The 16,710-nt window shown below is 52.0% G+C and overlaps 1 protein-coding gene across 5 annotated transcripts in view; it reads left to right on the forward strand.

The window, feature by feature from the left end:
- The first annotated feature begins 1,953 nt into the window (after positions 1-1,953).
- The window catches only part of RIPOR2 (RHO family interacting cell polarization regulator 2), a 232,957-nt gene continuing 218,200 nt past the window's right edge, over positions 1,954-16,710 (forward strand). Inside the window, exon 1 of one of the 5 annotated variants that reach the window (XM_045057051.1) lies at positions 1,954-2,193. In XM_045057051.1, the coding sequence (XP_044912986.1) occupies positions 2,118-2,193 (76 nt within the window). In that variant the 5' untranslated portion in view covers positions 1,954-2,117. The remainder of the gene's footprint in view (positions 2,194-16,710) is intronic. The other 4 variants (XM_023253613.2, XM_023253612.2, XM_023253604.2 and 1 more) reach the window with 4 other exon arrangements.

Below are 16,710 nucleotides of genomic sequence, written 5' to 3' on the forward strand. Positions count from 1 at the left end.
GGGCCCTGGGGTGGTGGTCCCCCAGGCTCACCGAGACCCCTGGATGTAGATTCGAGGACAACCAGCCGCCCCCAGAGGCCCCTGGAATCAAGGAACAGATCGTCCCCCTAGGGCCTCCAGGAGGAACCCAGCCCCGCGATCTGCCTGGTGAGACCCATTCCAGACTTGGACCTCCCCAACTGTAAGATATTGGTGTCCTTTTAAATTTGTGGTGATAAGTTAAAGCAGCAATAGGAAACTAATACTCCAGATTCTTGACATAATATACCCCAGCTCCCACCCCCCCCCCACCCCATACCCCATTTTGCAGCTAAGGAAACAAAGGCCCAGGGAATTTGCCCCCTTTTGTGAAATCACATGGCTAATTAACAGTAGCCGCTGACAACCAGGAGCAATGCTTTTATGCTGAGCACAATCTAAGTCCTTTGCGTGTATCGACTCATGACGTCAGCATAACCCGAAGGCAGCGGCTGTCATTCTTCTCCCCACTTTACAGATGAAGAAACTGAGGCACAGTGATGTTCAAGGCACGAAGCTAGCCAGCGGGCTACCAAAGTTTGCACCCAGACGTTTCGGAAGGTACTCTATGCCCCGCCGGGCCCAGAGCCACTGAGCTCCCGGGGAGCGGTCCAATGTGCTGGACCCCTAGAGTTACTTTATCTCACTGCGTCTCTACAACCCTGGGGAGGTCTGTGGGTCATTTCCTTTCTGGGAGGAAGCCGTGCCCACGCCACAGCTCTGGCTGGGGGCCGCTCCAGCCCTCCCGACTCCGATCTCTCCGCAGTCACCCGTCCCCCCCGCTTGTGGCCCCGCGAGAGACACCGAAGAGATGCCAGGGACCCTGCCTTCAGCCAGCTGGTGGATTCTCTTGGGCTCAGTCCGGGCACCTGAGTGTCACTTTTCCCGATCCCGGCCTCACGGCAAGGCTGTTCCTAAGGCCTTGACCACTGACGGTAGGCTGTGTGCGGCAATGTGACGGGGCGTCCGGAAGGGCAATCAGGGAGAGCTTCCCTCCCGGGCGAGGCTCTGCCACGTCTGCGTGAGGGCGGTTCCAGAAAGCCATCTGCTTGGAGGGGCCGCACCTGCGGGCCCCGCGTGAGGCTGCGTTTTTATCACCCACACGGTGTATTTACTTACACTGTGTCTTCATTCAGGGTGGTCTGAGGAGGGGCCACGGAGATCGGGGAGGCCGACTGTCCCGGCCACTCCTTCATGCCACCAGTTTCCCACGCGCACCGCGGCACGCGGCAGCTCGGGGAAAGGACTATACTTCCTGCTACCGAGAAGCTGCCTCCCTTTGGGACACGCGCGTTAAAACAAACCAGCGAACAGAGAAGAGCTCTAACGGACGAGGGCCGTCTGGCCACGGGCCAGAGGACCGTGAGGGGCACAGGTGCACGGGGGCCGGCCCCGTCAATGTGGGTTCAGGAATGCTTCACCGGAAAACAAGATTTCCAGTGGGAGGGAGGCGGGGGGTGGGGGGAGTACAGGGAGAGACACGGGCGGGAAGGTTCGAGCAGGCAGGGAGCCAGCCGCTTAACTGGAGCAAAGGGCTCCTGGGGGCACAAAGAAGTCCTCACGTCGGTTATCACGGGACCGTGCATCCATTCACCAACATGTGCTGTTCACCGCCCTGTGTCTGGTGCCAGAGACCCAACAGTTAATAAATCAAGTGCCCCAAGGTGTGAGGACCCCGGCCCCCCCCAGCTCCGCAATCCTGCCTGCAGAGCGGGAGCCCGTCCTTCCCGCCGACCCGCCACCTGCCCTCCCCCAGCCAGCGCCCGGCTGCTGTGACGCGGGGCGGACACAGGAGCTCCTCTAGAATAAATTACCGCCCCATCATCTTCATGCATAAAACATGGCACAGGAGGCCGGGAGAGGCTCGGCCCCGCGGCCCGGCAGCCGCCTTCGGGCCAGCGGGGAGCGAAGGGAAGGAAAGGAAAAAGCAAGTTAGAAGATAAAGAAGTCAACGGAAGCCTCAGATACAAAAAAGAGAAGACGGTTTGTGTTTGGGGTGCTTTTTTTTTCCTTTGATACAAGTGGACTTGGCTTCCGTATCCCCCGGCGCCCTTTTGCTCCCTGCCATGAGAAGGCTGTAGAAGGCTCAGGCCGGGACCATGGTGCTACCTTCACGATTACACTGGGTCAGAAGCAGGCCATGGAGGGACAGGATCCGGAGAAGGCAGCTCAACCGTGAGTGTCCCAAGGGTGTGGCCTGCGCCCCTCCTCCGTGCTGGCCTCCCCTCCGCACCCCTCCCTGCCCCCTCCTCGTCCAGGGCACCCTCTCGCCAAGACCTTAGTCCTCCTCCTCCCCTCCTTCCCCCTTCCTTCCTGTAGCTGCCTCCTAATTAGAGGTAACAAAATATGCCTTGTTTCAAGTAGCAGGTGAGAGAGGGCCTCTCTCTTTATTTCTGCATCTAGATAGAAACTACAAATGAGTATCGACACCAGTCAAGGGGGTGTGTGAATTGGAACTTTCGTTGACTACAGGGGGGCCAGGCGCCAGATGTCCGATCAAACGGGCAGGTAGCTAGAGCGGGTGAGACTCGGGTGAGTCACGTTTCCGTTAAAGGACCAGTCGTGTGTTTCCTAAATTATCAGACTCTCATGAGGTTCCCCTTGAGTTGACAGAAACGCTAACCAAAAGGGAGAGTTCAGTGTTGAAATAGTCTGAGAAAGAAAGAGTGTTCCTAACATATGCCGGGACCATCACCGCCCAATAAGTGCCATACTGGTGTGGGTCTATTGCCGGGGAGGGTCATTTAACCCCACGTGTCAGCAAGTTCAAATCGAGGGGCCGGGCTGCCGAGGTACGTGAGCGGGTCAAGGGCTGTTTTCACAGCGCTCGTCTTTGTCATGGGAAAAACAACAGTAAAGCCATGATGACGAGCGTCAGTGACTTCCGGCCTCGGCCTGCAGAGGCAACAGGGAGCGGTAGAGACTGTGGTAAACGGGGAACACGTGTGCCCCCCATAAGAGGGCACCATATTGTCGTCACGTTGTTTTCATGAGGAACGGAGGCCCACGTGGCCAGGTTTCCTGACTTTTCCAGAAAACAAAAACATGCTAGTTTCTCAGTCCAAGCCCTCAAGTCTAAACACGAGCAGTTAACTCTTTAAATACTCACCAGCGGACAGTAGGCCGTGACACACAGTGTGACCACTGTGGACCCCCGGGCCCCGGTTTAAGGGCTGGGTGGTTGCTCTCGCTAAAGGCCCATCACACGGTGCTGTTTCAGCCTCGTTAGATGTTGGCGAGACTTTCTTACGTGTTAGAAGCCCCCGGTGAAGACGGTTGAATTAAGAGGAATGAGGGGTTTGGGAGGATAAATGGCAAACGGTGACGATGTGTTAGCGTGGGGGGCCCAGCTGGGCTGCTTGGGTTTCAAATAGCACCCCACGTGCAAGAAACTGCACGCAGCAGAATCTTTAATATAATGGAACAGCCGTTAGCAATTTTCTTATGTTTCTTTCACCTGAACCTCTCACGTTCGGACTCTGGCTTTTGCGAGCCTTCGTTCCGTGTCCGTGGGGAGAAGAGCTGTGGTCCCGCCGATTTCGGACAAGACCTCCGGTGTGGGGCGTGTCGCTGAGAAAGGGTCGAGTATGATCTGTGTTGTTGCATAGCGATGGGGTGGGGGTGGGGCAGCCTTCCCTCCACAGGCAAGAACTTGGGAGAAGGACCGGTTTCGTGACAGCGATGGTACTTAAATTATGGGACTAACACCTGGACTTTGGGAGAAGGTTTCTGCATGGTTGTAATACGAAACAATGAGGTGTTAACAAATGCTTAATCCAGGTTTGACATTAAGCAGGCCGGTCCTGACCTCTTTGGCATAAGCGACTGAGGAAGGTGGGGGGTGGGTTTCTGACATTCCTCCAGAGTGGTCAAGAGGCCCGCCGTGTTAGAGTCAGTGTGAGTCAGAGTCAGCAGCGGATCAAGTGACTTTGCCTGGGGTTGACTTTGCCAACTCATGGGACACCTGTGCGTGTTTGAAGGCTGAGGAGTAGAGGCCGTGGAAAGGGGAAAAGAGTGAGGACGCTGAAGCGAGAACAATGGAGAAGTTTCTCACTGCAAACACCAGCCTACAAGGCTGGCCCTAGACCTTGTTTTGCAGTTGCTAAACTCTCTTTGATAACTTTTTCTGTCCCCTTTCTCTGAGGCTTTTCTCACAGGTCAGCATCCCCTCTGACTCAGAGACCCAAGAGTAACCCTCGGGGTGATTCTGTTACTGAGAAAAAATAAGTTAATAACCTTTTCCCCAAAATTCACAAAGGGACCTTGAATGGCAATAGGAGATACACATGCCACCACTGTGCACTTCTGTGCCCATGCAGGCATTGCTAATCAACTCTGCACCCCCTGTGCCCATGCAGGCGTTGCTAATCAACTCTGCACCCCTGTGCCCATGCAGGCATTCGTAATCAACTCTGCACCCCCGTGCCCATGCAGGCGTTGCTAATCAACTCTGCACCCCCTGTGCCCATACAGACGTTGCTAATCAACTCTGCACCCCCGTGCCCATGCAGGCATTGGTAATCAACTCTGCACCCCTGTGCCCATGCAGGCATTGGTAATCAACTCTGCACCCCCTGTGCCCATGCAGGCGTTGCTAATCAACTCTGCACCCCTGTGCCCATGCAGGCATTGGTAATCAACTCTGCACCTCTGTGCCCATGCAGGCATTGCTAATCAACTCTGCACCCCCGTGCCCATGCAGGCATTGCTAATCGACCACCATTCTCCTCACCCAGGGAAGCCAGGCCCAGTCTTGGAATCCTTTCCAACCCAGTACTATTTCTCATTAATTAGATCTTCCTCAACAGCAAAAAGCTGTATTTGTATTCTGCTGCTTTGTAGCTAGTCACCACAAGCTTATTGTCTTCAAACAATACACATTTATTACCTCACGGTTTCCATCGGTCGGGAGACTAGGCATGAATCAGCTGGGTCTGCTCAGGGTCAGCCAATGCTGTGGTCGGTGTGTCAGCCATAACTGCTGAACCCTCTGAGGCTCAGAGTCTCCTTCCAAACTCAACGGTTGTTGGCAGAATTTAGTTCCTTGTGGTAGGACTGAGGCCCTCAGCAAGAAAAGGCTACCCACAGGGCCCTCTCTCCACCATGGAAGTTCTGTTTTCTTAAGGTCAACTAGAGAGTATCTGGTACTGCTTGTAATCTCTCCTGCAAAGAGTTCTCCTGATTAGGCCAGGCCCACCCAGGACAATCTCCTTTTGATTAGTTCAAAATCAGGGATCAGGGATCTTAATTACATCTGTAAAATCCTTCTTTGCCCATATAACCTAATCTTGGAAGTAAAATGTCATCATATTCCAGGTGTTTCCCACACTGGAGACCAGGGACTCACACAGAGCATGTGTACCAGGGTCAGGAGTCAGGGGCCATCTTAGAATTATGCTTACCACATGTCATCCTTGCGGTAGAACATGGATTCTGAGCTACTGGAAAGCTTTGTTTTTCCTTAAGCTTTCTTCTTATGAAAATTTTCAACTATACAGAGAAGTAGAGAAAATAATATAACGAATCCCATACACCCATCACCTAAACTTAACAATCGTTACCATGTTGCCATATTCGCTGTATCTACTTCCTGCCAAAGTATTTTAAAGTAAATTGCAGACATTAGGACAGGCCTATAACTCCGCAAAATGCCCGGCACCTAGAATACTCAGTAAAGGCTTGAGTTCAAGCAAAATTGTATTCTTATTAAAGCAATGACTCTCGAAGGCCACCTTCCCTTACTACCCCTGGCTGTTGCTTTTCACTCCCGGTGTCTGTAATGAGATGTTTACGGTCTGTAGTAGGGTGGCATGCCACGTAACGGAACCAAGGTATGAGAGTTACAACATGTTGCCCTTCGTAGAGATATTTGCATTAAAAAATTTTTTAGAGTTTTTTTTTAATCTTTATTTTATTTTTGAGAGAGAGACCGAGTGTGAGCAGGGGAGGAGCAGAGAGAGAGAGAGGGAGACACAGAACCCGAAGCAGACTCCGGGCTCCGAGCTGTCAGCACAGAGCCCAACGCAGGGCTTGAACCCACAAACCGTGAGATCGTGACCTGAGCCGAAGTCGGACGCTCAACCGACTGAGCCACCCAGACGCCCCTAAAAAAATTTTTTTTAATGTTTATTCATTTTTGAGACAGAGCACGAGCTGGGGAGGGGCAGAGAGAGAGGGAGACACAGAACCTGAAGCAGACTCCGGGCTCCGAGCTGTCAGCACAGAGCCTGACTCCGGGCTCGAACCCACGAACCGTGGGATCGTGACCTGAGCCAAAGTCAGAAACCCACCCGACTGAGTCGCCCAGGTGCCCCTGGGATATTTGCATTTTACGAGGGGCCACCAGAGAAAGGCCCAAATCCACAATGGTGGGCAGGCTGAAGAGGGGCTCTTCTGACGCCCCAGAAACCCTGCCAGGCTGCCTACCTGAGAACCCCAGGTAAAGAGGGGTGTGACCAATAGCTCGATGGACGCCTGGACTTTCTGAACGAGGACAGCAGCGTCTGGGCTGGCCGTGAGCCTGCCTTTCCTTTACTCTGCCACAGTTAGGGGACACTGAGGGACGGGACCCCTGGCAAGGGTAACGCTCTGACAGCAGGGAGACTTCTTAGCTACTGGCCTGTGGGAGGTCCCTGTACCTCCCTGGTGCCCACCTCCTTGACCATAACGTGGCTGTTACGATGACACCAGCCTCACGGTGCTACTGGGGAGGTTAAAAGACATGACTTGTGTCCCCTCCTTGCACCGTGCCTGGTACATGGCCGTGGTGGCTGCTGGCATCTGAGAGGACACAAGTGGTGACAGTGACGTGGGGGACAGTGCAGCGGGGCCACCAGCGCTTTTGGGCGGTTGGGGGGTAAATGCCGCATTGGGGAAGGTGGCCCTTCTTCCTGAGCCTTGACGTCACCTGCCCGCACGTCCAGCCCTGGGCAGCACCGCAGGCGGGAGGGTCCAGCCGCGCCCAGGAAAACCACTCTGGCCTCTGGGGGTGCGACGACTCCTTTCTTCTGGAAAACCCGGCGTTTTCCCCAGCGGTGGATCCCCAGGCCGTTCTCCGTACCAGTAAAAACATCCAGATGACACAGCCCGAGGATGTCTTGTGTCCTCCAGAGGTTTTGCCTCTCCGTCCGGTGGAACTTTGATGGACAAGGCCGCAGAATGGCACCCTCGCGGACCCCAGTGACAGCTCCCTGGGTCCCTGGGAAGACAGCAGTGACAAAGCTGATACACGGTTGAGATTAGGGATGCTGCTCAGAGATACCACTGGTGACTTCCTTCCCAGGGGTAACGTGACTCGGCTGTCAGGTCTGCTCCTCTGCCCGTTCCGGCTCAGTGGGTGGCATTCTTCTTTGTGACGGGGCGGCTGGGGGCCTGCGGGCAGCGGGGGGACTTCTGGACCGTGTCTGGGAGCGCGGGCGAGATTTCGAAGGAGGGCTCTCCCGTCCGTGGCTGTCCTGGACGTGCAGTTCCGCACAAGGAGGTAAGAACACCTTGCGGTTCCTCCTCACCCCGCGTGGCTTTGGGGAGCCCTCTGGTCCCTAGAAAGCTCTCGGAGTCTCTTCCAAATAACAGGTGGCTCCAATGGAGCTCAGGCCGAGGGCCGAGGCTCCGGGCAGGTCCCGGGGAGCCAGAGAGGCCTACGGAAGGTGCGCGGGGCGCCTTTCCCGGCGGCCTCTGTCCCCACGGGGCCACCACTGCGCAGATGGCTCCTGCCTGCCCGAGAGCCAGCGTCGGCTTACAGAGCAGGCCCGCTTACTATCGGCTTTCGGCACTGGCTCCCTGCTTGCTGGCCGGGCCGGGCCTGGACACTCTCACGTTTCCCTGCGCCCCTCCCCTGGGAGTCTGGCCTGGGGATGCCTCGAGCTGGCTTCTCAGCGCGCAGACACTCGAACATCCCAGAGGAGCAGAAGCCACGTTGCTGCCTCGTACCCGCCAGGCTGCTGCCCTGATGCCATCGGAATCGCCCTGAGTGTCTGTTCCCTCCGGCATTGCTTCCGCTGCGGGCCGGGCCTCTCTGGTCCATCTCCCCACACGAGAATCCCTGTGGTGGTGTCTGTTTGCTGTAAAGCCGTAAGCTTAAAGATTTGGGAGCCGGTAAATGAGGGGGCAAGATGCCTTTTAGAACATTCCCTACAATCCCTAAGTTACACATTCTTCTAGGCTCCATGTTATCCACCTGCTAAAATTGTCCATTAACAGCCTCAGCTCAGACAACAGGCAGGCTGCCCCCCACCCCGCTCCCCCCGCCAGGCCTGAGTCTCCCCCAGTCCCACATCTTGTTTACCCCACAGTCCTGCCAGTTCCAGAGGATTCAGCTGTGTCTTGTTTAGGGACCCTCGCATTCCCACTGATGTAAGAGTCCTTTATACACCTTCAAACGTGGCGTTACCTATTTTCTCATGGTCCAGAAGACTAATTGCTTCTCTAGAAGGCTCACCCTTCTTCTGCCTTAATGACTGAGTCTGGGAGTGCCATTGCCAAATGCCCCATTCCAGCTCCTACTGTCAAGGAAAAAAAGGACGCGAAACCCGAGAAAGGGAGATACTTTGAATAATTCAAGGGGGTTCTGTTGGTTGAAAAAGTGCTCTCTTTGTATGTACATCGATCTGGACAGATATTTTAGCTGTGTCCAGCCAAGGGCGGACAAAAGAGAGGGTGTGGAGGGAAAAGGGAAGGAGAGGAAGAAGAAACACTACTACAATGAACACAAATTTGAAAGAAAGAAAGAAAGAAAGAAAGAAAGAAAGAAAGAAAGAAAGAAAGGCAGAAAACTGCAGAGGGATTAGAGAACTCAGGGCTTGGTGACAGATCCCAAAGCCTTTTATTCTCAGATTGGTTGTTTGTAGACAGATAAAAATAGCCCAAAATTTACTCACTAGAATAACAACTTGGTCTCTGCTTAAAAGCAGAAAATTAGCAAAAGAGCACATTTTCTGGGTAACGTGAAGCTAGTGTATTAAGTTGGGGGTGGGGGCAGGGGGAGGAGGGTTCCAGGAGACGAAGACCATCTTGAAATATGTGAGCCAAACATCACCCACTTTGTGCGTGTCGGGTTTTCCTCCGAAACAGCAAGATCGGAAATTGTCTAAGTCCATATGAATGTGTGTGTGTGCGTGTGTGCACATGTACACACGCCAGTTGTCGAGGCTGTGAAGACCACGAGCTTGGGCAGTAACGCTAGAAAACAAACATCTTCATTCCGTTTTGAGCTGATACAAAACCATCACGTCTCTGTGGTGCAAGAATCAAGCAATATACAAACACATAAGGGAGAGGGGGGAAGTCATCTAGAACCCGCCCCCAGCCCATGGCCATACAGCATATGACCATATATGACCATACAGCATACACAGTATTCTCATTTCTTGGACTAAAACATACTAAACATATTGTTTTCTCGGATCTGTTCTGCAACTTGCTCGTCTCGTGTAGCCACCTAACTTGAATACCTTTCTGTGTCCATCAGCAGCCTTGAATTTCTTTAGACGGGTTTCATACGGCCAAATAAATGCACACGAAGGTTTGCAGGGTTCGGGCAGTTTGAGTATATCTCATCTGATTCACTCAAATACACACGCGCACACACACAAAGACCATAATTGTAAAAAGAGATTGTATTGGATGTGGACTGGAGCGTGCACTTAACTATTCACCTCGCCTGGAGTCTGGGACTCTGTAGCTTTGCCACACTGCCCCCACTGTCCCCACATGGTAATGTAGGGTGGAACTAGTCCCCACATGCTCCCGGAAGAGTGAATCTTTGCAACCCCCCCGCCAAAATGAATGCCGACTGGGAAACAAGACCATTCCCTGTCCCCTTGCGGGCTGCTCCCGTGGTGCCCGGTTTCCAAGGCACCAGAGGTGTTCTCGTGCTTGTGAGTGGGTGGTTTGACACTTGTCCCCATCACAAAATGGAGAGAGGCATCTAGGGCTGGAGCCCATGCCCTGCACAGCCGGGCAAGATCCAGAAAAAAACAGGGTCTGGGATATTTGCTGACTCTGAATTTCTGCCGCCCAAAGTTTCTTTCCCCGAGGACTTGTTATCCATGGAGTCAAATTAATCCAATCCTTCAATTTCCGAGCAAGTGACACAAAGCCTAGAGGATTCACTTGCTAACGTTGTGTGAAAGCAAAACAAGTAAACACATGTAAAGGAGCCTGCAAAGAACCTCGAGAGACTCCCCCTCTGGACAAGGGGAAGCTTTACTTCTATCAGCATGGCTTCAAAGGATCAGAAAATATGCTCTTTTGAGCCCATCAGAGGCCGTGGCATGGAAGGGATTTTGTGGGCTTGCAAGCACCCCTCTAAATGGTACCAATCATGAAGGAAATGTGTTAGATGTGTTCTTTAAATGTGTGCCAAGGTTTCATTGGCAACAATTTTCACATACAGAAAAGTTGAAAGAATTGTAGTGGGAGCATCTACACAACTACCCCCTGGATTCTGCCACTGAGCTTCGCTGGACTCGCTTTATCTTCTATCTAGCCGTCCATCCATTCCCCTATAAATCCATCAATACATCTTACTTTTTTCATGACTGGCTCTTCACTTCAACATCTGTGTCACCCATTCTTGGTCAATGGTTCTTTAAAAACATTTCTTTTTGGTCAAATCCGTTGAGGTATAATTTGCAGAGTGTCTTTTTATAGAGCGTACTTTTACTTCTTGGTATATGGTCCCATCAGTGTTGACAACATCTGGGGCTGTACAGCCACCTCGACAAGCAAGCTCTAGACGTTCCACCCCCCCAACCTTCCCTCCCGCTCCTTTGTTGTCAAGCCCCTCCCTAGACCTTGTCAGCCGGCGATCTGCTTCCTGCCTTATGGTTTTGCCTTTTCCAGAATAGTTTATAAATGGACTCCTCCAGTCTGTAGTCTTTTGAGTCTGGCTTCTTTCACTTAGCTTAACAGGTTTGAGGTTCCCCCGTGTTGTTGCGTGAATGTTTGTCCTTCATTACAGAGTAGTATCCCATTATTGGGCGTATTTGTATAGGGTAGGATCATTTGCAGGTGACAAGGTCTCTAGGCAAAAAGCATGGGCACGGGTGCCTGGGTGGCTCCGTCGGTTAAGTGTCTGACTCTTGATTTCAGCTCAGGTCATGATCTCGTGGTTCACGGGTGTGAGCCTGGCATCCGGCTTTGTGCTAACAGCACGGCATGGAGCCTTCTTGGGATTCTCTCTCCCTCCTCTCTCTCTCTGCCCCTCCCTGCACACACATACACTCTCTCTCTAAGAATGAATAAATAAACTTTAAAACACATAGGTAGACAGTCCCCAAGGGCTACATGGTCTGCATGGGTAGACATCAGTGTGGACAACACCCAAGATCTCAATGGTCTTCATATACCTGTTCCCCTCTCAGGGGAAGCTCTAAGCAAACAGGGACAATGAACCCCTCTGGAGTCCCACGACGCCTCGTCTACACTCTGGGAACATCAGTGGGACCTTCTCGGGTACTGTATTCAATCAGTGGGAAATGATTACAGTTCAGAATGTGTCACACAAGTTGTCAACACTACACTCTTTTCTCTATGACACTGTACGTGGTTGTAGAAGCTGTATATGGTTTTGCCCAGGGTGAGACCCAGAATCAGACCGACATAGGAGAGCAGAGGCCGGGGCTCTGCTCTGGGGCTCTGCTCTGGGGCTGTCCTGGCCCCAGAGAGTAAGAGACAATTACAGGGACCCCAGGAGTCCTACTGGGGTCCAGGAGCTTTCTGGCTGCCCTGTTACCCCTCTCCATTTTTTCTCCCTAATTTGAGTTAAAATGTTGTGTTTTGCATCAAGAGCAAATAAATCCTGCGCCCAGAAGGAAAAGAGTGAAGGAATGTCTTGAGTTCTCAAGGAAATCATGTAGGTTAGCTTTCAGCTTTTCATCCAACTTTTATTTTTTTTTTTTTAATGTTTGTTTATTTTTGAGAGAGAGAGACGGAGCGTGAGCACGAGCACGAGCACGGGAGGGGCAGAGAGAGAGGGAGACACGGAATCGGAAGCAGGCTCCAGGCTCCGAGCTGTCAGCACAGAGCCCGATGCGGGGCTCAAACCCATGAACCGTAAGATCATGACCTGAGCTGTAGTTGGACGCTTTACGGACTGAGCCACCCAGGCGCCCCTAATTCAGCTTTTAAAAGCCTAGCCCAGACATAGTTCTAATTCCCCCAAAGGACAACGACTCGATTTCCTTCTAAATAGAAGTTAAGTCACATTGGATCAAAGTTGAGTTTAACCTCACAGTTCAAACAAAGCTGCTTGGTTTTGTAAGATGAGAAACCCAGTCTTCGGGTGAGGCTACAGATTCTCTTCGCCTTCAGCGGCATTTCCGTGTCGTCTGTGATGTGGGGGCCCGCGACGTCCCCACCACGGCCGCGGGACTCGTTTCCAGGTCTCCCCTCGGGTCATCTGCGAGAAGCCGCTCGGAGCACGTCGCCTGTCGGTGTTCAGCCATCCTTTCCCGCCCTGGGGCTCTTGGCCACCGCTTTGATCAGTGCTCCCTTCCAGCGCCCTGCGCCTCGGGTCACCCCAGTGCCTCCGGCGTTTGCCCCCTCGGCCTGGGACACAGCCCAGCTCTCAGCGCCTCGCCTGGCCTCCTCCCACCCCAGACCAAACCCACTGCTGTCCGCAGCCTCCTGACGCTGGCGTGGCCCAGGGGACGGGTCCCAGTGTGTCAACCTCGTGGCAATGACTCAAATCTCACACTTCTGTGGGTCCGGGCGCTTCCCCCTGCATCCTCCCGCTGCGGACTCCCAGCTGCCCTGTCAGCTAGAAAGATCTGTTTTACGCCCTTTCGCTCGCGTGGGCACGAAGGCTCGGAGAGAAGGGAACACGAGGGGACACCGCTCCCTCCTCCGGAAGGGACCTGCGCCAGGCACCAGGCCAGCTGCTGCGTGGGTCACTCTTTCACTGACCGCTCAGTCCGGCCCCGTTTCTGCCTGTTCCGGAAATTCGCCTTACCGTGTCTCCCCACGTCTCAAGGTCTGGGCCCAGATGAAGTGCACGCAGCTGCGGGTGTCCCCCAGAGGCCGACTCCGGAACCCCACTGTCTGACCGCAGAGGAAGGGACGTGCGGTTTCCCCTGCGAACCGCGTCTCCAGAGCTGTGTCAAAGGCTCGGGAATCTGAGAGATACAAGGAAAGCACTAACAGAATGTTCGAATCGTGATGGAACGTCTTCCCTGAGTCCCCCTTTCTTTTCTATGCCAGACAAGGGTGGTGGGGACCACTGAGACCGCAACCGGACCACCCGGCACCCCGGCGTCCCCTCCAGAACTGGGAGAAGTCAGGCCGGCTCCGTTCACCCTCCGCGACCAGGGCTGCCTCCTCCAGGGTGCCAGTCCTGCTTGGCTATCCGTTGACCCCTGAAAGTCGCCTCTCCCTGCTTGTTCAGTCGGTTCCCATCCCGCTGGTGGCTTCGGACACTGTGTTTCCCCACATCTGTGCAGAGGCTGAGCTGAAGGGAGGAATAGGGCGGGTGAGGGCAACTCCCATGGCCTCAGGATGCAGTGGCCCACTCCGGGGGCCCCTTTCCTGCCCAGCACAGAGTCGCAGACTCCCCTGGGGCTCGCCAGAGGATGCCTCCCTCCAGACCCACCGGGGCCTCCCAACTCCAGCCGCTCGTGGGTCACCGTGTGTAAGAGGCCGTCCCCAAACCGCTGACCCCCTCCCCGGGCCGCGCACACCTCCGGTTCTGTGCCCAGCAGGGCTCGTGCAGCGTCAGCACCCGTAACCCACCCCTCCCATCAAGGTCGCCCCCCACACTTTCCCTTCTGACCTTGGGGAGGCGGTCAGGCTTCCCCGAGGAGCTCCTCCCCATCCCCGGCGGCAGCCAGCCCCCACCCCACCCCCACCCCCCCGTGACACTGTGCGCTTCAGCGTCTGGGGTCTCACCTGCCAAGCGGGCGGGCGGCATCCCCCCCTCGCTGGGGTCCCGAGCGCTCAGGACGACGGTGCGTGTGAAAATGTTTCGTCAGCTTACACAACCATACAACCCGCATTAGGGCGTACCTTTACAGTTTTGTTCTTTATGGTAAACACAGTGTATTATAAAAATACATATAACTTATCAAGAAGCTCTTAAAGGGCTTCCTCTTGTTTAATATACCTCCCGATGTCCCCCCATTTGCTCTCTTTAAAATTGTCATCGTCTTGCATTGAAGACCACTGTGACCTCCGCTCTACCGCGAAGGTCACCGGTTCAAAGACATCGCAGGGGAATTCATGTTCTAAAGCCATACCGCCGGTTTCTTTTGCCAGTATACATTCATTTTGTCCCCCTTTTTAAAATTTTTTGAACGTTTATTCATTTTTTTGATAGACACATTTTTTTTGATAGTGAGTGGGGGAGGGCAGAGAGAGAGAGAGGGAGACACAGAATCTGAAACAGGCTCCAGGCTCCGAGGTGTCAGCACAGAGCCCGACGTGGGGCTCGAACTCACCAACCGAGAGGTCATGACCTGAGCCGGAGTCGGACCCTCCACCGACAGAGCCACCCAGGCGCCCCGTTTTTTGTTCACTTTTAAAAATGTACAGAAAACAGAAAGAAAACAGACGGTAACTCAAAACAGGCTAACGAGGACTGACTTGTAGAAATTCTCAGGCTCTTTACTTTTGAGGAAGAACAAGGACTTATGACGGTTCGTGTCCCCACTGTTTACGTGCTGACCTCCCAAAGTTTTTTTAGGAGACTGACCTGTTCCTTCTGCCCTTCGGTCTCTCATGTTTCCTCTGTTAGACAAAGATGCTCTTCAGCCTACGTAATGTTGCACATAAATCTGAATTCGCGAGGCCTCACGTAATAAAACTCGGCTCTCCTTTATGCGTGTGGCAAAATGCACACTAATATAAACACCTAATAAAACCCACACTATCAGCCAACACGACAAATGGAGGCAATTTCCCTCTTCTGCACACGAAAGCCCTGATTAATCCCACACCCTCCTGGGTAGCATCTAGAGCCTTTTTGCCTTCCGTTTTACCTGTAAATAGCATTCATGTATAAAACTATCTTTCTGAACACCATGCTTTCAAAAATGACTCATCTGTGATTCAAAATCCAACAATCTCTGGAGCTTTTAATCTCGCACAATTTTTTTTTTTTCAGTTTTCTTTTGTTCACGAATGTACTTACAATTTGCTTTGAGGTACCAAAGGTTAAATAAAGCATAAACAAAACATCCCTTAGGGTCGTAAAGAAGCTTACGACACATTCCTTTCTTCCACTCAAGCCCTTGTATTATATTAGTTTCCAGAGTCTTCCCCTCTAGGAACAGTCAGCTTCCGACTCTCCCTGAACAGTAACTCCCTAGAGGGACTCAGTGAGGAGAATGATTGCTCCCCAAAGTCCACAGTGTTTCCAAAGCCACGTTGGAACATTCATATTCATCACATCACAGGAAATAGGTTTTTTTTTAAAGCCTTGAGCACATTATCTTTAGTTAATTTGTATGGTCTTCTCCATTCCAGCATCTCATTTTTATTTCGATCAATTATATTCTCAAAAGAGTTTTTTTTTTAAAGTGCTATCCTCAGAAATTCAGTTTAAATTAAAACAAAAACTGTTTACGTTTCCTTTGTTTTAAGGCACAACCATTGCTGGGGGTTGGGGGAGGGGTGGAGGGACAGAAGGAACTTCCTCACCTGTTCCTGTCATTTAAAAAAATTGTAAATCCAGTATAGTGAACATACAGTGCTATATTAGTTTCCGGTGTGCAATATAGTGATTCGACAAGTCCATACATTGTTCGGTGCTCATCATGATCAGTGTACTTAATCCCCATCACCTACTTCCCCCATCCCCCACCCACCTCCCTTCTGGTAGCCATCAGTGTGCTCTCTATAGTTAAGAGCCTGGTTTTTTTTTTTTTGGTTTGTCTCTCTCTCTTTTTTTTTCCTTTGTTCATTTGTTTTCTTTCCTAAACTCCACATACGAATGGGATCACATGGTATTTGTCTTTCTCTGACTTATTTCACTTAGCATTATACTCTCTAGTTTACTCCATGTTGTTGCAAATGACAAGATTTCATTCTTTGCTTTATGGCTAATATCTCTTGTATATATCACTTCTTGATCCATCCATCTATTGATGGACACTTGGGCTGCTTCCCTAATTTGGCTATTATAAATAATGCTGCAAGAAACATAGGGGCACACATATCCTTTTGAGCTATTGTTTTCCTATTCTTTGGGTAAATACTGAGTGGCGCCATTACTGGATCATACGGTAACTCTATTTTTACTTTTGGTGGAACCTCCATACTGTTTACCACAGTGACTGCACTAGTTTGCATTCCCACCAACAGTGCGTGAGGGCTCCTTTTTCTCCACATCCTCACCAACACTTGCTCTTTCTTGTGTTTTGTTTTTTTTTTATTTTAGCGCTTGTGACAGGTGTGAGGTGGTATCTCATTGTGGTTTTGATTTGCATTTCCCTGATGATGAGCGATGTTGAGCATCTTTCCATGTGTCTGTTGGCCATCTCTGTGTCTTCTTTGGAGAATGTTTGTTCATGCCTTCTGCCCACTTTTTAACTGGATTATTTGCTTTTCTGGTGTCGAGTTGTATAAGTTCTTTTTATATTTTGGGTACTAACCTTTTATCAGATATGTCCCTTGCAAATATCTTCTCTCACTCAATGGGTTGTCTTCGTTGTTGTTGTTTAAGCTTTTTTATTTTGACACTTTTGTCTTCTCTGGTCT

The sequence above is a fragment of the Felis catus genome, chromosome B2, assembly GCF_018350175.1.
Source record: "Felis catus isolate Fca126 chromosome B2, F.catus_Fca126_mat1.0, whole genome shotgun sequence".
Classification (NCBI taxonomy): Eukaryota; Metazoa; Chordata; class Mammalia; order Carnivora; family Felidae; genus Felis; species Felis catus.